This window comes from Papio anubis, chromosome 11 (assembly GCF_008728515.1).
Source record: "Papio anubis isolate 15944 chromosome 11, Panubis1.0, whole genome shotgun sequence".
Lineage (NCBI taxonomy): Eukaryota > Metazoa > Chordata > Mammalia > Primates > Cercopithecidae > Papio > Papio anubis.
In genome coordinates, this window is record NC_044986.1 from 32,012,865 (window position 1) to 32,037,439 (window position 24,575).

Consider the following 24,575-nt stretch of genomic DNA (forward strand, 5'->3'; position numbering starts at 1 on the left):
TAATAGCCCATTCAGTGCATTTCAAGAAAAGAATTTAACCCTAGGACTACCTATTTGTATAATATTCTGGGGGGAAGCAGATGTCTGTCCTTTAAGGAAATGATTTTGGCTTTGGAACTGGAAACAATCTAAAATCTTCACTTACTTTCTAGAAATAATGCTTAGAGTTTATGCTTTGGACTGTGCTAAGAATGTAGTCAGCCTCGCTCCCTCCACTACCTTCCTACAACTGAACAGACCTCACCTTGATTGTGTTGTCTCGAAGGCCGCTTACTATTTTCTGATCATCATACTGTAAACAGTAAACTCCTTTGCTTGTTTCACTTCGGCAGTGAATTCTCTGTAAACTATGTCTTCCACATCTCCAATTAGATTCTATTGTCTGAGAAGAAGGAATGGGAAAGTGGCAGTGTTAGGAAACGCCTAGAATCAAATTCTTTTTGGGCTTTAATGACAATCAAAGGCTCGATGCTTTACTCTATGGGATATACACAACTTAGGGAAAACTTAAAAATGTCTTTAAAAGGCTACTATCTACATTTATAAAATATTTTCCCTTTTGCAAGGTAATTAAAGTTTGTTTCCTAGAACTCCCCTGCCTATAATTTGTTCAATTAAATAATAAATCTAGTGGGAAGAGACTACTCATCAACAGGAGAAAAGCTACAAACTATGTGAGGTTATACACTCAGTGCTCTTACATATGTGATGGCCATTGCTACTGATGAACTTCTATGGAGGTTCAATTCAGAAGATATTTGAGGACAAGTTTACCAGTCACACTGCTATTGTATGAAGGGATCAATCTCTTTATCTCTCTCATCTATGTATTAGTAAACAATTTTTTAAAGCTTTAAAATTTTGCCTAGCAATTTATTTTACCTACCCTACTTGCCTGTAAAGAGACTGATTTTCTTTTCTTTTTCTTTTTTTTTTTTTTTTTTGATGGAGTCTCACTCTGTCGTTCAGGCTGGAGTGCAGTGGCATGATCTCGGCTCACTGCAACTCGTGCCTCCCAGGTTCAAGCAATTCTCCTACCTCAGGCTCCTGAGTAGCTGGAATTACAGGCGTGTGCCACCATGCCTGGCTAATTTTTATATTTTTAGTAGAGAAAGGGGTCTCATCATGTTAGCCAGGCTGGTCTCAAACTCCTGACCTCAGCCTCCAAAAGTGCTGGGAATACAGGCGTGAGCCACCACAGCCAGCTAAGAGATTGACTTGCAACTCATGTCAATAAACCTTAATGGGCTTGCTGTAACCATATTGTGACTGAAGAATGCTGATAATTCTGTGCCACTGGGCAAATACCCCAAAATACATAGATTCTTACCTCAATGTCTTGTATAATTTTAGGATAAAGTGCTCTATAAAAAGAGTTGGGAGGAGCATTCCCGTCAGGAGGTTTGTTTTTGAATAAATACTGTCCCCTAAAAAAATAACAAATATTTCCCAATGAAAATCATGACATTATATATTTATATACATATACATTTTGAGACAGAGTCTTGCTCTGTTGCCCAGGCTGGAGTGCAGCGGCGTGAGTTGGCTCACTGCAACCTCCTCCTCCTGGGTTCAAGCGATTCTCCTGCCTCAGCCTCCTGAGCAGCTGCGGTTACAGGCATCTGCCACCACGCCGGCTAATTTTTGTATTTTAGTAGAGATGGGGTTTCACCATGTTGGTCAGGCTGGTCTCAAACTCCTGGCCTCAAATGACCTGCCTGCTCGGCCTCCCAAAGTGCTGCGATTATAGGCGTGAAACATCACACCTGGCCGACATTATGTATTTATAAGGAGCTTCATATATTTTCAAAATGTTTTCACAGTTACCATTCCATATACTCTCCATAGCTGCCTAGGGAGGAGCAAAGGTAAGCCGGATTTCAGGAGTCCCATGTCAAAGAGCAACCTTCTGGGCTCTAAGGAATCTGATCAACACTGATTTGCTTTTGGGTAAAACATGATTATTTCCAGTGTAGAACATCAGAGTACCAAGCCTTTGGAAATATTATAATATCAGTAAAGAAATGGAATATGTATAATCAGAATTCACCTATTGGTCTATTAAGACTACTGCTTAGATTCACTGACCTCATCTTTTGGAAATTTTGTTAGTAATGGTAAGTATTACCTTTGAACTAGCACATGCCTTATAATTTTTTTTTTTTTTCTTTTACTGTGTAGTGGTCCCCAGCATTGTAAACAGCAGCAATGCCTCTGGCATGGAGATCACTTTTTCTAGGTCTTTATCTGTGTGGGTAAGGTGGCTGTTCAGTCACCCAGGCTGCTGCTAATCAGTGCAACTATGCTTTGAAAGGAGCAATTCAGTTCATTTCAACAGAAAACAAAAGGATCACAGGTTTGTCCAGCAGCAGCTAGGGAAGAAGAAAAAAAGAAACGCCTAAGAGCATTGTGCTATCAAGTCTAAGGCATGAAACTGACTTTCACAGGTGTGTTCCTGGCTGTGTATATACATACATGTACTTAACTGCCTTCCCTGTTTCCAGTGAGCAACATTTGTTAGTATCTCCTTCCTTATGACAGCACATCTCTGGAATACTCGTATCCCAAGCTAGATCTTTGCTACAAAAAAAAAATCAGTAAATGGCAATCACTTCCTGCTGGGTAAAAAATTTAATTCCTCATCCTGAAGTTAAGAACCCACCAAACACGGTGTGGAAGCTAGTAAACCCCACTATGGGTGTACTAACTGCTGTTCTCACTGGCACCGTGCCTTGCAAAGTGGAGATAGGCAGAAATGCCTCTGAGTGTAATCCTGGCACCAGAGAAATCATGTTTTCTCTGGGCCAGTCATCCACTCCTCCCTCTATAGCTCCATTACAATATAATTAATTGTTTGTTGTCTCCAGGAGTGCTTCTCCCCTTCCCTCTCCCTATTATACACCTTGAAAATTATTTGAGAAAATTTCCTGTCCAGGAAGGTAGCTGGCTCTAACTTCTGTGTTAATACAGAAAAGAAAATCTGAAAAAGAGAAGTGAAAATAATACTTATAAAGAGGGGGATTAATGAAACATGATACACCAGCATAAACAAAAGGGGAAACAAGATGTGTTATGAAAGAATTCCGGATTAATGGTACATTTCTCTGTACAATATTATTCTACAAACACTTTGCAGGCAAATAATAGATTTTGAATGTGAAGATTTTTTTTTTTTTTTTTGAGACGGAGTCTCACTGTGTCTCCCAGGCTGGAGTGCAGTGGCGCGATCTCGGCTCACTGCAAGCTCCGCCCCCCGGGTTCACGCCATTCTCCCGCCTCAGCCTCCCAAGTAGCTGGGACTACAGGCGCCCGCTACCGCGCCCGGCTAGTTTTTTGTATTTTTAGTAGAGACGGGGTTTCACCATGTTAGCCAGGATAGTCTCGATCTCCTGACCTTGTGATCCACCCGCCTCGGCCTCCCAAAGTGCTGGGATTACAGGCTTGAGCCACCGCGCCCGGCCTGAATGTGAAGATTTTAAGTCTGATTCGTCAGCCCACCCACATTCTTAACTACTTGTTTCTCAATGCCCACCATTTCTGAGATTCCTGTCTTCTTTTAATCTCTAGCACTCCAAGACTTTCTTCCTATGCAATGATACTATCTCTACATTCTAAGGAAAGAGAACCCATATAAGCTTCTGATCTTGTTTTCCACCTCACTGCATTTACCATGTCTTGGTAAAGTACCTGAATTTCTTCAGATCAAAGTGCTACAGAAAGGGGTGGCTAGGTATTGAAAACTGGCTTCTGTCTTTATGTTTTAAGTCAAAACCTTTTATGATGGAAGATCTCTGACAACAGGGACTACTTCTACGTGAAATGCCTAGTACCTACGAGAATGTGAGTACATGATAAATGTTAAATATTAAATTCAGAATGTTATCATAAAATGTGATCTGCTGATTAAGAAAATTGACTTTTCCCAAGTGGTCTTTTATTATACTTTTAAGAGTTACCATTACTGAGCAGAGAGCATATTCGGTATTATTCAAAAGAGAAAACTACAGAGTTCATGTCCCAGGGGAAGACTGTCAAATTCATCTAGACATAAAATACAACATCAAAGACCAAGTTAAAACTTAAGAGATACAAAGCTTTATTAGAAAACTGTATTTACTTACTATTTTTGGTTAGTAGAAATGGAAGAACCTTTCAAAGCTAGCATATGGGGAAAGGTATAACACAGAAAGACTTTATTGACGTATTAGGCTTGGTAAGACAATTTGAAAGAAGCAAATGAGAAACTGATGGAGTAAATTTTTTTTTTAAAAAAGGGAGGACAACTGACACAGGAATAAAGGCAACATGTAAAAATAGAAGCAGCAACAAGAAAGTCAAGGGAATAATGGAGGAAGTCGACACGGGATGTATAAATATTTGGAATTTCATGGGGTGTATCATGGGATTAAGAGGATAAATGTGCCCAAAGACAAGGGGATATAGTCAGAACTCTGAAGGATACTCAAAAGAGCAGGAATGGGTTTCTGTGGATAAAGAGATAGGGGGAAAAAGTGGTAATTAGTGCTGGATCCTGGGTTATTTCACCTACCCTTTACAAAGGCTCAAAAGCCATCTTCTCAACGATCGTTTTTTCTTTGTAACTAACATAACAGATCTTGCCATTTAGTGCCAATCCCAAGCAAAACTGTGGAGCCTTCTACCTTTGGCATTTTCACATCCATCTGCCAAGAACTGCCTACTTACTTCTTGATTTTTCTGCCTTCAAAAAAGGACTCAGCAAACTCCCAATGTCTGATGAAGGTTTACTGTCATTTATGTCCAAATGGGAACACAATGTATTTTAACAGGGAGCAGAACCTTTATAGCTAAAGGAATGAATCCCCTTAATTGAAATTTCAGGAGTTATTTGGAGAAGAGATTCTTTTTTTCTGAGGGACAGAGAAATCTTCTCAGCTGCCCTAAAATTCTCCCATGTAAACAGTTGCCTGCTGTATCCTCAAGGCTGGTCCCAGCACTCAGCAAAATGATGGACCCTGAATACCATATAACTCTATTTTTTTTTTTTTTTTTTTTTTTTGAGACAGAGTCTCGCTCTGTCACCCAGGCTGGAGTGCAGTGGCCGGATCTCAGCTCACTGCAAGCTCCGCCTCCCGGGTTCACGCCATTCTCCTGCCTCAGCCTCCCGAGTAGCTGGGACTACAGGCGCCTGCCACCTCGCCCGGCTAAGTTTTTGTATTTTTTAGTAGAGACGGGGTTTCACTGTGTTAGCCAGGATGGTCTCGATCTCCTGACCTCGTGATCCGCCCGTCTCGGCCTCCCAAAGTGCTGGGATTACAGGCTTGAGCCACCGCGCCCGGCCATAACTCTATTTTTATTTGCTTTGTTGTACTATTAAAGAGTTTATTTCCAAAGTATGAAGTACGTTATGAAAGATTGCTATTTTTCTATGTAGTGAAATAAGTGAGAATTAAAAAACATATTTGAGAAGTAGTAATATGTGTGTGTGTGTGAGTGTGTGTGTGTGTGAGAGAGAGAGAGAGGGAGAGAGACAGAGAGAGAGAGAGAGAGACAGAGAAAGAGACAGGGTCTTGCTCTGTTGCCCAGGCTGGAGTACAGTGGCATGATCATAGTTCACTGCAGCCTCAACTTCCCAGGCTGAAGCCATCCTCCCGCCTCAGCCTCCTGAGTAGCTGGGATTACAGGCATGCGCCACCAGGCCCAGCTAATTTTTTGATTTTTTTGTAGAGATGAGGTCTCACTATGTTGCTCAGCCTGGTCTCAAACTCCTGGGCTCAAACAATCCTCTTGCCTTGGCCTCCAAAACTGTTGGGATTACAGGCGTGAGCCACCCTGCCTGGCCATCAATATTCTTTTCTACATAGCCTAAAAATTGCCTAGCTTTTTGTTCCTTTAATTCAATTTGAGAGAAAAATGTAAACAATCTTCCTAATAGCCAGAATGATAAAAATCTCTGAAGCATTTGGTATAATATAGGTCATTGTATTTACTAGGTGTTAATAAATTTCAAAGACAGAAAAAAAGAAAGAAAGCCAAATATATTTAATGAAAATTCGAAGGAAAGCTGGTCCATGAATATTTACCTTTTACAAGTGTTCTCTATTTTTAACTGTTTTCCTCTTTATGATCCAAGATAAACAACTGATAAAATTAATTTGGAAGGACACCACTAAGCACACACATGCCTATTATAATGTTTTCTGTCAACGAGAATATTTAATGTTACCTTTATTACTACGTAGCTTTCCTATAGTGACATTCTAGAGACATACTCTGAGAGAAAATTATTTAAGGAAAGATATCTTTCAGAAGTTCTAATGAAACGGCACTGTTAAGAGAACAACAAAAAAAGTAGTGAGGTCTCTTAGACTGCTAACTATATGATGCTTTGGGGAATTCAGAATTAAGTCAGAAAATCTTGAAAAACAGAAGTCTTAAGAAGAAACAATGATTTATAATGAATTTCATTTTCACTTTTTCTGATGGCTAGAGTTCTTATTCCACTTGAGCATAAAAATAATTTTTGATTACAAAGGTGACAAAACACCAGACGCATAAGATAAAGGCAATAAATTTTCTGAAAGAAAAGAAAATCATTTGTCTTGGATTATTTTAGGGGAAAGCTATACTGGATGGTTTCTATGTGATTCAAAGTCATCTACTTTATTTTGGCTCATAAATTGCCCATCAGTCCTTTTGGAGGATACCAACTTTTTTTTTTTTTTTTTTTTGAGACAAAGTCACGCTCTGTCACCTAGGCTGGAGTGTAATGGCTCAATCTCCACTCACTGCAACGTCTACCGCCTGGGTTCATACAATTCTCCTGCCTCAGCCTCTAGAATAGCTGGGATTACAGGTGCATGCCACCACACCCGGCTACATTTTGAATCTTTAGTAGAGACAGGGTTTCGCCATGTTGGCCAGGCTGGTCTCAAACTCCTGGCTTCAAGTGATCTGCCCACCTTGGCCTCCCAAAGTGCTGGGATTACAGGCGTGAACCACTGTGCCCAGCCGCAGGATACCAACTTCTGCCCAGATAACAGAATGCTTTAAACAGGAGGGCTGGTAAACTTTCCATTATTTTTTGCAAAGCAGTATTAATACAACATCATGTCATTTTGTGAGTGACAGGTAAGAAGAAAAACTGCTGAGTACACGAATACTTGTTCTCTGTTACATTTTAAGCTGCAAATCAACAAAATCACCATATTAAATGAGAAGTGGTCTCACTGGCTCCCCAAAAATCTTTCAGTGACTGTGACTGGACAGGTCCTGAAGCCATGTAATAGTAAGAAAAGTTAAAGGCTCACCACCCTCTTCGTTCTGCCAGGCCTCTCCACAGAGAATCTGTCCTGACCATTCTCTCGATGAGCTTCTTCCATAGCATGCCATCAGAGGTCACTCGGTACCATTCCTTGCATACAAGTTCAGCAGCACATAGTGATTTGGCATCCAGGTATGACAGAATGTTCTCGGCAATATGATCCAAACCCCGAGCTTTCAGGAGAGGGAGGAGGCAAAGAAAAAGAACACAGAGGGTGGTGAATGATTTTTTACAAAAGGTCCTTTAAAACAGAACAGCATTTGTTCTGCTATGAAGGCACATCATTGTCCCTAGTGTGGTCCAGTTTCTTTTTCAAACAGAGGCTTGGGTAAAATGAGTGTCAATAATTTTTCCATAAGGTTACAGAAATGAACAGTATTTTCCATCTTCCTTTAGATAAGGAAGTTAAAGTTAACAACCAGCAAACCCCCCAAGACATTAAAAATAAAAAGGATTCCAGAAAACAATTCACATCTATCTATATGGATTTCAGCACTAGGGGATGTTCTATGGATGGCATCTCAAACTCTATGATTCAGACCCCCCCAAATCTCTATATTAGGTCCATTTCTCATTCTGTTTCTATTACTGCTGCAGTTCCAAAGCTGTTCGGTTAAAGAAATATCCTTTAAATGTACTGGGGGAGAGGCACTAAGTCAGAATGTGCTGGGTTATAGAATTTTGGGCATGCAGAAAGGAGAGAAGAAGGAAATATAGAATGGCATGGAAATATCCCAAGAGAAAGACAGAGATGTATGTTTAGGTTCAAGAATGAGTTTAATTTCAGATTAGAAAAAAAAACAAAACTATATTTGAGAGTAGCTGCTGCTATAAAACCTAAATGACAGTTGAGTAAAAATGAAAAAATTCCAGACCAAAGGATAACTTGGTTAGCATTTCAGAGAATATTCTGTAGGAGGTGCAGAGGAAAACAGTGGAGAATAGATCCTGGGGCGTATAAACCAGAAGGGCTTCCCAATTAAAGTTCTCCAACACCCAAATCTGTATTGAGGTCTCAGAAGAAAAGATCCTATAAAATAGGATGAACTCACTAAAAAAACTTCTTTTGCCTGCTGTTCTACATTCACAATTGAGATAAAAATATTCAAAGTTATTTCTGTTTACAAAGTACATATCACATGTTTTCTATAGACTTAAATAGTTCAGAAGAATTCCTTCATACTCTTACTCCCGTAGGCACAAACTTAACAAGAAAGAGAACATGGCATTTCATTTTGGGCCTTTCCCCTGAATCATATCATATAAAGATAGTATGGATATCAGTCACACTTTTCAGCAGACTTGAGAAAGCAAGCATTAAATGGATTTTGTTTGGCTGGCATCGCATGTTCGTATTTAAGTATAAGCAGATGGAGACGTGCATTACCCAATTCTTATTAAAGAAACATGAACAAAAGCCAATTAAAGGTATAATAACTAGTTCTTCATGTAAAATACAGTAATGGTATGATTTATATTAAAACTTTCTACACCATCAGAAATTTCCAAAATGTTGTCCTGTTTTTAATGGGTGCCATCAAATTGCTCCTGATCATTTCACCAAGTACCTTTAATAAGTCTTTGGAAGTAATTTCACCTAACACTCCAAACAAACCCATTACATTAATGGACTACAGGCACTTTTTGAAGTAGTTTGGTTTACTAAACATAGCCAGATGGTACAGGTTTATAAGTTTAAATGGCCATAAAGCATTAGACTGATGATTTAATACCTCATAGAGTGGTCAGCGGATACACACCAGGGATCAATATTAGGTAAAGGATACACAGGTCTAATCAACTCCTGTTCAATTCTTAGTGGTATAAGCTTGAGATAGTAACATGTCTCAGTGATTGGGGAGAACAAAGTAATGAGGTACACACAGATTGTACAAAGAAAACTGTTTGCCTATGGCTAAAACAAAATCCAATGAGTAAAGAGGGGGCAAAAATCTATTCCATTTAACAAAAGATATAGGTAAAATTCAGTTTTTACAGGGGTTATTCCTAAGATATAAATAGGTATTTCTTTTGTTTTAAACAGCAACTTAAATTCCTAGTTCAGAAAAACAAAAATTTTAAAAAGGTATAATTAGCAAATATAAAACAAAGTAGTATTAATAGTTGGGAGGCTATGAGCTGGTATATTTTTATCAGGGGATAGTTTGGCACCATGTATTAAAAGCCTTTAAAAATGTTCATATTCCTTAATATATAGCGATTCCATGTCTGTATTTTTTTCCGCAGGATTCCCACAAGATTAATGTATAAAAATTCATCATCACATGGTTTATAATAGGAAAAAATTTTGAAACTACCTAAATGTTCAATAAAGGGGTTAAATAATATGTGCTTCAACCATTGTAAAGAATATTATGCAACAACTGAAAAGAACACATATTCAGAAAAATACATGAAGAGAATGTATTCAGAAAAATGGTCACAAAACATTTATGATCAAAGCTTTATAGGAAAATAAAAACACATACCTAGACAAAACAGAAAGGCTACCTGCCAAAATATTAATAATATAGCAAATCAGTAGTTCTTTCTGAATGCTGGGGTTCTAGGAAATGTTTTTAAATATTTTCTAAGTTCCCTGTAACTTCTATAACTGGAAAACAACACCACCCCCTCCCCTAACAAGATATGACATTTAAGATAAGATTCATTCAAGTTGGTATGATTTTTTCCTCTTAAAATAAACTTTGAACACACAAGAGTCTTATCTTCCTGACATAGCATTCCCCCCAAACACTGACACCTTGGAAGTGTTCTAGGTGTCAGTATTTGGGGGGAATACTATGTCAGGAAAATAAGCCCTTCCAAAAATAAGCATTTAGAAAAACCACAGCACCCTCCAAAAAAAGGATTTTACATATCATTTTATATTTATTTAACACCACAACAAGGCTTATGAGATAGCCTTCTTTCTAAAAAGTTCAATTAAAAATGTTTTTTATTCATCTGTAGAATTTCAATATTCTGTTGATATATTCTCATAGAAATACAAATCCAAGTACATAAACATATCTTGAAACTAAGACATATTATAAAAGACACAACTTACACCAGGTAACACCTCAGAAAAGATTTTATTTGGACCTATGTATGGGTAAAAATAGGTTGAATAGAAGGGCATGAGTAAGAAGATAGGATAAAAGGAGTCTCGGCTGGGCGCGGTGGCTCATGCCTGTAATCCTAGCACTTTGGGAGGCTGAGGTGGGTGAATCATTGGAGGTCAAGAGTTCAAGATCAGCCTGGTCAATATGGTGAAACCCTGCCTCTACTAAAAATACAAAAATTAGCCAGGCATGGTGTCAGGTGCCTGTAGTCCCAGCTACTCGGGAGGCTGAGGCAGGAGAATTGCCTGAACCTGGGAGGCAGAGGTTGCAATGAGCCAAGATCACGCCACTGCACTCACTCCAGTCTAGGTGACAAAGTGAGACTCTGCCTCCAAAAAAAAAAAAAAAAAAAGAGTCTTTATTTCTAGAGTTTGTTTTTTTAAAAGCTTTATACCAGCCAAGCGCAGCGGCTCATGCCTGTAATCCTAGCACTCTGGGAGGCCGAGGCGGGACGATCACAAGGTCAGGAGATCGAGACCATCCTGGCTAACACGGTGAAACCCTGTCTCTACTAAAAACACAAAAAATTAGCCGGGCGTGGTGGCAGGCACCTGTAGTCCCAGCTACTCGGGAGGCTGAGGCAGGAGAATGGCGTGAACCCGGGAGGCGGAGCTTGCAGTGAGCCAAGATCACACCACTGCACTCCAGCCTGGGCTACAGAGCAAGAATCCGTCTCAAAAAAAAAAAAAAAAAAAAAAAAAAAAATAGCTTTACACCAAAAAGTACAGTTAAGGAACTTAATTTGTAAAAATCAAGCCAATAAAGACTTCTAAAGACAGATATATAGCTAGAGATTTAGTTCTGTTATCATCACAGCAAATTCATGGTTTACAAACACTTGTACACATACCTGGCAAAGCAGTTATGAAATCTCTCTGCAACATAGGTTTAAGATACGAGTTTATGTGCCCATGTTGGTAATGACACATTTGGGATATAAGATGTTCCACAAATTCCACTTGATCTGACTCTGACCACTGCTCAAAGTATTTGACACACAGTTCCTTTTCCTTTTCATAGCTTGCCGAGAGTTTCCGTTGCTTGGGCACAATCATACTGGAAGTGCCATTGGCAAGTTTTGTCTATAGAAGGGGGTTAAAAGAAACAAAATGATTAGTATTGAAAATCAGGGAAATATACACGATTTTCTGGTATGGCATGCTATGTTATGTCTACACGATTGAGCCGACTCTGTTATTCTATTAGCAATTACGTGGAAAACCACAGAAACACCATACAAAGTTGGTAAATCAGCTATAACGCCAGAAGACTAAGCATCCATTTCCAAAAGTTTGCAGAAGACATTCTTAATACTTGAACATACACAAATAAAAACTGAAAGCTGAAAGCATGTTATTACTAGCAAGCCAAAAATCTAATTTGCTTTTTCTTGTATACAACAGTTGTTGGACAGTTATACAATTACTTGCTCACAACTTTTTTTTGAGACAAGGTCTCACTCTATCACCCAGGCTGGAGTGCAGTGGTGAGATCATAGCTCACTGCAGCCTCTAGCTCCTGGGCTCAAGCGATCCTCCCACCTTAGCCTCCAGAGTAGCTGAGACTATATTGGTGCAAACTACCATGTACAGCTAATTTTTAAATTTTTTTTGTACAGATGGAGTCTTCTTTTGTTGCCCAGGCTGGTCTCAAACTCCTGGCTTCAAGCAATTTTCCTGCCTTGGCTTTTCAAAGTGCTGGGATTACAGGTGTGAGCCATTGTGCCCTGTCATCACAGCTTTTTTTTTTAGACAGAGTCTTGCTCTGTTGCCCAGGCTGGAGTGCACTGGCACAATCTTGGCTCACTGCAACTTCCACCTCCTAGGTGGAGAATCAAGTGATTCTCCTGCCTCAGCCACCCAAGTATTGGGACTACAGGTGCCCACCACCACGCCTGGCTAAGTTTTATATTTTTAGTAGAGACAGGGTTTCACCATGTTGGACAGGCTGGTCTTGAACTCCTGACCTCAAATGATCTGCCTGCTTCAGCCTCCCAAAGTGCTGGGATTACGGCAAGAGCCACCGTGCCCAGCCAACAACTTGGTTTTTAATTGTTAAATAAGAAGTCCTTTATGGAAAGAGAAACCAAAGAATATTCTGAGACTCTGTGGTACCTTTTTGAACATAAAGCTAAAATAACACTCATATGCTCAATCTACCCTTTTCCATAAAATAAAATATTCTATATTTCCCATGAAGTCTTTTTTATTAATTGACTCATTCAATAAGTATTTACTGAGCACCTACAATGTGCCCAACACTGTCCTTGGTACTAGGAATATAACAACAAAAATGACAGTCTCTAACATCACTAACATATACTCTTAGTGTAAAAGGCACATTAAAAACACAAGCAGCCAGGCGCAGTAGCTTACACCTGTAATCCCAGCTACTCAGGAGGCTGAGGCAGGAGAATAGCTTGAACCCGGGAGGCAGAGGTTGCAGTGAGCTGAGATTGCACCACTTCCCTCCAGCCTGGGCAACAGGGCGAGACTCTGTCCCCCAAAACAAACAAACAAACAAAATACAAGCAAATACTTAGAAAATATAATGTAGGTAGTGCTATGAAGAAAAATAAAGCAGGATAAAGGAACAAGAAAAAAGTATATGTTACTGTCGTAGGCAAAATTCTAAGATGGTCTCCAAGATTTTTGTTTGTTTGTTTTGAGGCAGTGTTTGTCTTGTTGCCCCGGCTGGAGTGCAATGGCATGATCTCAGCTCACTGCAACCTCTGCCTCCCAGGTTCAAGTGATTCTCCTGCCTCAGCCTCCCGAGTAGCTGGGATTACAGGCACACACCACCACGCCCAGCTAATTCTGTATTTTTAGTAAAGACAGGGTTTCTCCATTTTGGTCAGGCTGTTCTCGAACTCCCAACCTCAGGTGATCCGCCCACCTCGGCCTCCCAAAGTGCTGGGATCACAGGCATGAGCCACCGCGCCCGGATGATCCCCAAGATTCTTGGCCCCTGGTGTACACATACCTTCTCTGAGTTGTTCAAACAGTAATGTAGCTATTGCTGTGATTAAAAGAGGGATCCAAATCAGGTGACCTTAAGATACGGAGATTACTCTGGTGGATCTGACCTAATCATATGAGGCTTTAAAAGCAGAGTTTGCTCCAACGGGTTGCAGAGGAGGAAGGGGGCCAGCTGGCAAGGAATGTGGTCAGTCTCTAGCTGCTGAAAGGAGCCCCCAGTTGACAGTCAGTAAGAAAATGGGGGCCTCAGTTCTACAATGGCAAGGAACTGAATTCTGCCAACAACAAGAATGAGCTGAGGGCCGGGCGTGGTGGTTCACTTCTGTAATCCAAGCACTTTGGGAGGCTGAGGTGGGTGGGTCACCTAAGGTCAGCAGTTTGACATCAGCCTGGCCAACATGGCAAAACCCTATCTCTACTAAAAATACAAAAAATGAGCCAGGTGTGGTGGCAGGCACCTGTAATCCCAGCTACTCAGGAAGCTGAGACAGGAGAATCGCTTGAACCCAGGAGGTGGAGGTTGCAGTGAGCCGAGATAACGCCACTGCACTCCAGCCTGGGCAACAAGAGCGAAACTCCATCTCAAAAACAAAACAAAACAAAAGAGCTGAGAAGAGGATTTTCCCTCAGAGCTTCCAGATGAGAACTCAGTCCAGCCCAACACCTTGACTGATTTAAGCCTTGAGATACTCTGAGCAGAGAACCCAGGAACTATGTGGCACACTTCTGACCCTTGGAACTATACACAGAACTAATAAATAAGTGTTATTTTAACTTGCTAAGTTTGTGGTGATTTATTAGGCAGCAATTAACAAAAAACTAATATGATTATTTAAGTCTAAGTGGTTAGAGATAGTTTCCTGAAAAAGGTGACATTTTAACTCAGACATGAAGGAAATGAGGACTAGACAGCAAGGAAGAATGGTCTAGGCAATGGGAATTTTGAGACCCTAGGTCCCAGGTGGCAGTTGGCCTGGCATGTTCAAGGAATAAGAGGGTCTGGTGTGGCTGGAATAGAGTGAGCAAGGAAAAGTTATGGTTGGAGAAGTAGCCTGGGTCAAATCATCCTGGTTATTCCGGTGGTGGTAGCTAATCTCCATAGATTGGCCCCAGCAACTCCAGTCCTCCCTCTACATCAATGCTACCCCTCCCATCAGAAGTGGAGATTATGTCCTATTCTGTGAATCTGGGCTTTGACTAAGAGAATGCGGAGGAAGTTGCATTCCATTCTGGGACTTCCGAGCCCAGGCAACTTCTGCTTACTCCTTAGAGCGTTGAGCTACCATGTGAGAAACTCAGGCTAATGTGAGAGAGAGACAGGTATGGAGGATGAGAAGCCATACAGAGGTGCCACCTGGGCAAACACTCAGAAGCATAATAGCAACACAATCTGACACCGTTTAAAAAGACCACTGCTATGTGGTCCTTTAAAACTATATGGGACATAGGCCAGGCGCGGTGGCTCAAGCCTGTAATCCCAGCACTTTGGGAGGCCGAGACGGGCGGATCACGAGGTCAGGAGATCGAGACCATCCTGGCTAACACGGTGAAACCCCGTCTCTACTAAAAAAATACAAAAAAAACTAGATGAGCGAGGTGGCGGGCGCCTGTAGTCCCAGCTACTCGGGAGGCTGAGGCAGGAGAATGGCGTAAACCGGGAGGCAGAGCTTGCAGTGAGCTGAGATCCGGCCACTGCACTCCAGCCTGGGCGACAGAGCGAGACTCCGTCTCAAAAAACAAAAACAAAAACAAAAACAAAACTATATGGGACAGAAATAGAAGGAGGTAGGTAAATTAAGACACTACTTCAACAGTCCATGGAAGAGAGAACAATCTCTTGGACCACAGTGGTAGCTACAGAGGTGGTGAGAAATAATTGGGATTCAGTGTATAATTCTGAAGACAGATCTTGCTGAATTTGCTGATCGACTGGATATGAGTATGAGAAAAAAGGAGGAGACAAAATCACACCCAAGTATGAGGCTGGGGGACACTGGGAAAAGATTCAGAAATCAATAGAAACTTTTGCTACTCTGAAGAAAGTAGGATTTTCTTTAAAGGATAATCACAAATGGGTACAACTGGGTACTTTTCAAAGTAATTTGATGGATCTTTGGCATATTTACTTAAGCAACCCAAATGTGGCAGGAAGACCCATGTTACCATAGAGTTCATCCCTCCTTAGACATACTCAATGTGGAACATGCTATAAAACTGTGCCAAATTTAATTCATTTCAAGGCTCAAGCTTGCCTTATTTTCTTTTATTTATTTACTTTTATTTTTAGAAACAGGGTCTTGCTCTGTCATTCAGGCTAGAGTGTAGTGGTGTGATCATAGCTCACTGCAGCCCTGAACTCTTGAGGCTTATTTTCTAGATGTTAAATCCTAAACACAGGCCTCTTTACAAAGTAAAGATACATAGCTGAAAGCATATTTTCAAGAATGGCATTAGGCCATTTTATATACACAGAAGGAGCTGACCCTTGTAATCCTGGTGTGTTGAGGTGGATGTTTTCTAGCATAAATGCCACTGTTGCCTATGATACAGACTAAAAATGATTACTAAGAAGCTTGTTGGACATAGGCCTTGGGGGACTTTAGGGTTGCTTTTTGTATAGGGTATTTGTTTGTATCTCAGAAATGAAAACTCATGAAATGTGAAGATTTAGAGAACTAACACACAGGCAAGCTTATAAGCTTGACCAAATGCCACTTCTAATCCCAACAATGAAAACCTCCAAAACTCTATCATTTTTTTAAAAAATATATTTGCCTTTTAAAATGCACCCTTTGTCTTTTAAAAGGTGGAAATGGACATGAGTCAGGTGCTACTGGAGTAGTTTTCTGGATAAAGACCAGAATGCCAGTAACACAGAAAAACAATCAGCAACTTACTGAAATTATTCCACTTACACATTAAATAAATGAGATATTGCTATAATCATGAGGAGTCATGCTTTGATCAGTGGCTATCAGACTGTTAGATAAAACTGCCTAAGGATTTAAAAAGTTTGGGCATCCTACTGCAGAAGCTAAAGATAAGTCAAGACTTTGTGATACTTTCAACGATCAAATCATAAGCGGGAATCAAACATTTGGTTATTAGACATGAAGTATAAACTGAGATTTCACATATTTATCAACTGTTCTGGGCTATTCTAGCGGGTAAACATTTTAGTTACCACCCCTCAAAACGAGTATTTTTTTTGATGAGGCAGAAAGACACATACCTGAGATCCATTATCAAATGGGTTACTCTCAACCGCTACCCCATACTGTATTGTTTTAAAAGCTTTGGCCCTGGAGTAAAAAGACCTGGTTTCAAATTCTAGCTCCTCAGTTTAGCAGCTGTGTGACATGGAATAAATAACTTGATCTTTCTGAGTCTAATTCTCCCATCTATAAAATGGGGATAATAATAGGTTCTATTTCATTGGGTTTCTGTAAGGAACAAATAAAAAAAAAACCCTCATGAAAAGCATGCTTAGCACACCACCTAGCATACAGTCAAGTGTTCCGCCATCAACACTCTTAATGAGCTTATAACACTGTTGGAGCTGAGCTTTCCCTCTCTTTTTGAAAGTACATTCTTCTTTTTCACTATATATTTTTTCTATTTTAATTTTCATTAAAGTATACATAAAAATGCTTAATCTTAAGCGTACGCAACTAATTTTCACAAGGTAAACATACCCACATAACCAAAACCCAGATCAAGAAACATCACGAGACTCACTAGCCCCCTTTGTGTCCCTTTTCAGGTCACTAGTCACCCTGAGAGTGACTCCTATACTTATTAAAAAAGAATGCTTTTTTTGAAAACCATCCACCTATACAATTTGTAGTACCATAAAAACATAAAATTCTCAAAAATAAATACAAAATTTAGGGCTGGGCGCGGTGGCTCATACCTGTAATCCAAGCACTTTGGGAGGTAGAGGTGGGTGGATCACAAGGTCAGATCAAGACCATCCTGGCTAACAAAGTGAAACCCCATCTCTACTAAAAGTACAAAAAATTAGCCGGGCATGGTGGTACATGTAGTCCTAACTACTCGGGAGGCTGAGGCAGGAGAATCACTTGAACCCGGGAGGTGGAGGTTGCAGTGAGCTGAGATCATGCCACGGCACTCCAGCCTGGGAGACAGAGCTAGACTTGGTCTCAAAAAAAAAAAAAAATTGATAAAAGTTGTGTAATACTTATAAATTGAAAACTATAAAACATCACTGAGGGAAATCTTAAAATAACTTACTTAAATAAATGGAGAGATACACTATATTCAGAAATTGGATCTATTAAGATGTTTATTCTTTCCAAATCAATCTATAGAGTTAGTGCAATATCAAAGTCTCAGCAGGCAAATTAACTCGCAGCTTCTAAAATCTGTAAGGAAAAGCAAAGGACCTAAACTTAACCAAAATATTCCTGAATATGTAAAAAAAGGTTGGGTGTGGTGGCTCACACCTGTACCCCAGCACTTTGGGAAGCCGAGGTGAGTGGTTCACTTGAAGTCAGCGGTTTGAGACCAGCCTGGCTGACAGGGTGAAACCCTGTCTCTACTAAAAACAGAAAAATTAGCTGGGTGTGGTGGTGCATGCCTGTAATCCCAGCTACACTGGAGACTGAGGCAGGAGCATTGCTTGAACCCGGGAGGCAGAGGCTGTAGTGAGTCAAGATCGTGCCACTGCACTCCAGCCTGGGCAGCAGGGTAAAACTGTCTCAAACAAAGCAAAATGAAACAAAACAAAACAAAACAAAAAACAAACAAAACTCTTTGAAAAAAGATGGAAGACTCAGACTACTGAATTTCAAGATTATATATAATAGTAATCAAGAGAGTGTGGCTTTGGTGTAAGGACAAAAGTATAGATTGATGGAACGGAATAGTGAGTCCAGAAATACATACAGCCAACTGACTTTCAAGAAAGATGCCAAGATAATTCAATGGGGAGGCCAGGCACGGTGGCTCACGCCTGTAATCCCAGCACTTTGGGAGGTTGAGGCAGGCAGATCACCTGAGGTCAGGAAATCGAGACCAGCCTGGCCAACATGGTGAAACCCCGTCTCTACTAAAAAGGTTGTAGTGAGCCTAAATCATGCCACTCCACTCTAGATTGAGTGACAGAGCCTTCTCAAAAACATAAAAATAATAATAAAAAAAAATAGGGAAAGGATTCTTTTCAATAATTGGATATCCATAGAGGAAATGAAGTTTGTTCCTAACTTCATACCATATATAAAAATTAACTTAATTCTAGATTTATATATACTAGCTAAAACTATAAAACTTCTAAAAGACAACACAGGAGAAAACCCTGATGTTCTTGGAATAGGCAAACATTATAAAGGGGGAAAAAAAAGTCAGTAAATTGGCATGTGGCAATGTTCAAAACATGATTTCCAAAAGAAACAGTTAATAAAAATGACAAATCACAAACTGGGAGAAAACATTTGCAATAAATGTATTTCACAAAGGACTGGTATCCAGAATCTATAAAGAACTCTTAAAACTCAATAATAATAATTTTAAAAACTCTGTTTTTTTAAATAGGCAAAAGATTTGAACAGATACTTCACAAAAAAAGATCCACAGATGCCAATAAGCATATGAAAAGATGTTCAACATCATTACTTATTAGGGAAACGCAAATTAAAATATCAAGACATTACGACACACTTACTAGAATGGCTAAAATTTAAAAGACTGACAATACTAAGTGTGGACAAGAATGAGGAACAACTGGGTCTCTCATACATTGTTGGCAGTCATGTTTAATGGTACAATCACTTTGGAAAACAAGTTGACAGTTTTTTGTAAAGTTTAAACATACACTTACCAAATAACCCAGCAATTCCACTTTAGGTATTTACCTCCTTAAAATGAAACACAGTTCAACACAAAGACTGGTACAATAATGTTTTTTGCTTCTGTATTAATAAAAACCCAAAATGGTAATAATCCAAATGTCCATCAAGAGATGAACTGGTAAACAAACTGTGATGTTGCTTTAGAATGGAATAGTACTCGGCAATAAAAAGAATAAATTACAGACACACAAAATGATAAAGATGAATCTTAAAAACATGCTGAATCAAAGAAGCCAGGTACAAATGAGTCCATTATGATTCTACTCGTATGAAACTCTAGGAACAGTAACTCTCATTGTTAGAAAACAGATCAGTGGTTGCCTGAGGCTGGATGTAGAGATGGGACTAACTGGGGAAGGGTACAAGGGTTGTTTTTGGGACAATGAAAATGTTCTCTAACTTGATTGTTACACAAGTTGCCAAAATTCATTGAACTATATACTTAAAATGGGTGTATTTTATTGTATGTAAATTATATTTTAATAAAGTTATTTAAAAAAACTTCTAAGGGTAGAGTATTCCTACGGATAAATCCACTGTAAGATGAATTTTATTTGTAACTAAGGTGTTATATTTGTAGAGAAATCTAAAGATAAAGGTCTTTGTTGTCAAGTCCCTTTCTTCTACCATTCTCCAATACAGATTTTTCTACAATTATCTAAAGTAAATGCAGCAAAATTCCAATTTGAGAACTTCTGAAAATCTACAAAGACACAGTGAAAAAGTTCAATTATTAAAAAATCAAAAGGTTGTATATTAGAGGATATGGGAGATATAATGGTTACTGGTTGCAGTAGAATTGATTTGGCTTTCCCAACAAAAGCCTAATGACTCAACCACTACTGTTCAAGTGTCTTGGAAAGCTGACAAACAGCCTCAGCTTAATGGTAACACTAAGTTTCTGCCACCCCTGCACATCTCCCTCTTCTTCTTTTCTGTTTACAGTGAACAACTGTCGCCACAAGAAAGAAAGAAGCTGTCAGGTGACAAGCACACAAAATGAAAGGAGTTAAGTATTTCTAGAACTGTCCTTCAGCTTAGTTCTGAAAGCCTAGGGGCTAGTTTCATCTCCGAAAATATATTTCATATACCACTTTCAAAATTACCATGAATTTCTCTGAAGCTGCAGCCTGGGCCAGGAGGGAAAAATAGACACTTACAGACACCAACTGGCTTGACCATCAACTATCACTGTAATACTAAGTACGCTGACTTTACTAAGTGTATTATGTATAGGTTGGGAAATACACAGTGGACTGACTGAACTTCATGGTGAAATGACAAATATTTCTAGTTTGCATGCAAAACCTGCTTTAACCAAAAGGAAGGGTGTAGTAAGTAGAGAAAGACATTCCAGACATAGGACACTCTTTAGAACTGGGGTTGCAACGACTAGATGAAGAAAACATTTATGACAAGAAAGATGCAAATGATAAAAGATATCTAAGGATTCTATTTGACTTCGAGAAAGGTTTTAAGGAAAGGCTCTGAGAACTATGGTGGGGAAAGGGGATATAATGATTAAATGCTGAATTAATTTAAGAATAAAATAGGCAAGGGTTTTGTAGGGGATAAGGCTGCAGCCTAGGAGGGGCGGGACAAGAATTTTGACTAAAGCTGGAACTTCAGTGGTATCAATCAACCAACAACAGTTTATTGAGTGACTACTCTATCCTGGGCACTTGACCAGGTAATAGGAAAACTGCTGTGAACAGGCATACAAAGTGTCTTTGCCTTCTCTGAGGAGGAGTGGAGAAAGAACGTACATAAATATGTTAATTTCAGACCAGTAAGGGTTGTGAAGAAAACAAACAAAGATAAAATAAGGAGTAAAGGGCCAGGCATGGTGGCTCGTGCCTGCAATCCCAGCACTTTGGGAGGCTGGGGCGGACAGATCACTTGAAGCCAGTAGTTCGAGACCAGCCTGGTCAACATAGTGCAACTTCGTCTCTATTAAAAATACAGCCGGCATGGTGGCTCAAGCCTGTAATCCCAGCACTTTGGGAGGCCAAGGTGGGTGGATCACTTGAGGTCAGGAGTTCAAGGCCAGCCTGGCCAGGCATACATAGCAAAATCCTGCCTCTACTAAAAATACAAAAATTAGCAGGGCTTGATGGTGTGTGAACCCTTGCTTGAACCCGGGAGGCAGAGGTTACAGTGAGCTGAGATTGCCCACTGCACTCCAGTTTGGGCAACAGAGTGAGACTCTGTCGCAAAAAAACAAAACAAAACAAAAAACCCAAATACAAAAATTAGCTGGGCATGGCGGTGTGCACATGTGGTCCCAGCTACTTGGGAGGCTGAGGCATAAGAACTGCTTGAATGACTGGGCAACAGAGTGAGATCATCTCTCCAAAAAAAAAAAAAGAAAAGAAAAAGAAAAGAAGTAAAGAGTTCAGCCTACTTTAATTGGAGTGGTCAAGAAATGCCTCCAAAGGAGGTGACACCTGAGCTGAGATTTGAATGACACGTCAGTCTTGTGAAGATCTTGGGAAAGATCCTTCTATATAGAAGGAAGAGCTAGTGCAATGGTATGTTCAGGTGAAAGATAGAAGGCCAGTGTGGTTGGGCAGAATGAACATGAAAATGGTGGGAATTAAGGAAAAATGGCGGGAATTAAGGTGGCTGGAGGTAAGATAATATAAGGCCTTCTACGTCATCCTACAGAGTTTAGATTTCATTTGAAGTGTAAAGGAGAACCCCTGCAGGTTTTGAAATAGTCACGTATGGCATCGTCTGATTTGTGCCTTACAAATATTTATACTAGCTGCCACACAGCGAATGGACAGGGGCTGGAAAGGTCAGGAGGGGATAATAAGAGCAAGCTGCAAAAGCAGGGGAAGAAAGATCAATTAGAAGGATGATAAAATAATCCAGGCAAAATGTGACTATGGCTAGGATTAGAATAGGCAGATTAGGAAATGTTTAAAAGAAAGGTATTTTAACTCTCACAACAGAGGATGAAGGAGAAGGAGAAACGCCCTGTTGAGAATTATAAGTCTGAGTTGTAATATACATTTATTTTAGTATAATACTTTACTACCTCATGAAGGCTGATCCTTTAGATATTCAGTCTGGTACATTAATCTGGATGGGGATAGAACAGTGTTCTTGCTCCTGTGGCCAGGAGAAACAAGGCAAAACTTACAAGGATTTTGAGGGGGAAAGGAAGAAATTTTTAAATTCTACGTTATACTCTCTAGAGACTGTTGTCAGGCTTCAGTTAAATAAACATCTAAAAACAATGACTTTAAAGATCTTTTTCCAATTATTTTCCTTTGATTTCTTTGTAAAAGCATCTTTTTTTATTTTTATTTTTATCTATTTATTTTTTTTAGATAGAGTCTTGTCTTTCACCTAGCACTGGAGTGCAATGGTGCAATCTCGGCTCACTGCAACCTCCGCCTCCCAGGTACAAGCGATTCTCATGCCTCAGACTCCCAAGTAGCTGGGATTACAGACGTGCATCACCACGCACAGCTAATTTTTGTGTTTTTAGTAGAGGCAGGGTTTCACCATGTTGGCCAGGTTGGTCCCAAACTCCTGACCTTGTGATCCTCCCATCTCGGCCTCCCAAAGTGCTGGGATTACAGGCATGAGCCATCGCACCTGGCCAAAAGCATCTTTAAAAAAAAAAAAAAGGCAGTCACGCATGGTGGTTCATGCCTGTAATCCCAGAACTTTGGGACGCCAGGGCAGAAAGACTGCTTGAACCCAGGAGTTTGAGACCAGCTTTGGCAGCATAGTGAGACTCCATCTCTACAAAAAAAAAAAAAAAAAATTTAGCTTTGTGTGGTGGTGCATGCCTGTAGTCTCTGTTACTTGGGAGGCTGAGGTGGGAGAATTATTTGAGCCTGCAGTGAGCAGTAGTCATGCCACTGCACTTCAGCCTGAACAACAGAGACAGAGCTTGTCTCAAAAAAAAAAAAAAAAAAAGTCCACATTGCCATTGTCATGGTTGAACTGAGAGGAAATAGGATTGCCTACATTTTTATTAGAATGGAAAGAGATAAGCACACCTAGTGATGAAGATGGTGATAGCAGGGAGACCTACATTTCTCAAGAGCTAGAATGGAAAAGAAAAGGAACCCAGAAGGGATAGAGCCCACTGGCACCTGAGCATTCTTTTACAAGTGGATTTCAAGATAAACTGCAAGAAATTTAGTCACAAATTGAACATGCAGAAAAAAGGAAATGAATACTCAAAAGTGGGATAACTTTCAACATTTTACTTTTAGTTCTTAAACTGTATAACTCTCAGTGATCAAAGGAGTAGTCCATTCCTTTTTCTGGAGTAGGGTGGGAAGTGGGAGTGCAAATGAAAAGAAAATGGTACATATAGAATGGGGCACACATTTCAACAGAAGTAAACATCGTATTTCTCAGTGGGATTATTGTATTAATATTTTAACAGCCTCTACTAAATATGATTACATATTAGGTGAACTCATAAACATGTCAGATCTGATTAGTGAACATGGAAGACAGGAAGGGGCAGATTTGTCAGCAGAGGGAAAGTTCACATTATGAATCTGAATGATTTCTAATAACCAACAAGAAAAAGCTTGCAGTCATTCCAATTCCTTTAAATAAAACCCAGTAGGAAATGAACTGACATTGTCCCAGTATATACGATAATTTAATGATTGGACACTTGCCAATCTTTTTTGCTATTTACTAACTATAGGAAAAGTCATATATAAAATTCATCAAATTCATAACAAAGCAGTTTTTCATTATTTTCTAATTTCTGACATAGTTAAAGGGACAGGATGGTCATTTAACATTTTTAGGTTTCAAAACTGAGACTCTTGCTTATTTATTGGCCCCCTCATGCAACTTTATAGCTTCCAGGGTGATAGGTTCTTTTGTTCTAAACCAAGAAACTCACAGCAGTTTAATTTACTGCTGCATTATTATAACTACTAACTACACACACCTCCAAGGCTGGTAAACCCACTGATGCAGATAGTGCCACCTTAAAAGGATTTTTGGATGGGTCCTAGTAGTGGGGGGGAAAAAAAGACATAATGTTTAATTATAAGAAATGATTGAAATAGGCACAGACATACCCCGGGTGCCCCTGCACTGCAGCAAGCTCTAAACTTGTTATCGTTAATGGTTTAAATTTCACTGTGCTAATCATTTCAGGACACAAGCCTTTCTTGATAATCTAATGAATTATTCCAACATCCTTCAGCGAAAAAAAATCTTCCATGACAGCACTAATTACAAGACGTTTTCCCAGTGCTTATGTAAAATATGACAGAGCAGCAGCTTAGGGAATTGCAGAAAACTG

General features: G+C 39.7%; 1 protein-coding gene across 10 annotated transcripts in view; it reads right to left on the reverse strand.

Moving 5' to 3' along the window:
• BTRC (beta-transducin repeat containing E3 ubiquitin protein ligase) overlaps nucleotides 1-24,575 on the reverse strand; it is a 206,324-nt gene that overhangs the window by 26,510 nt on the left and 155,239 nt on the right. For all 10 annotated transcript variants that reach the window (XM_009215205.4, XM_003904146.4, XM_003904145.4 and 7 more), the window contains 4 exons: nucleotides 11,279-11,510; nucleotides 7,290-7,476; nucleotides 1,331-1,427; nucleotides 245-382 (listed from right to left, as the gene is read on the reverse strand). In XM_009215205.4, the coding sequence (XP_009213469.1) occupies nucleotides 245-382; nucleotides 1,331-1,427; nucleotides 7,290-7,476; nucleotides 11,279-11,510 (654 nt within the window). The remainder of the gene's footprint in view (nucleotides 1-244; nucleotides 383-1,330; nucleotides 1,428-7,289; nucleotides 7,477-11,278; nucleotides 11,511-24,575) is intronic.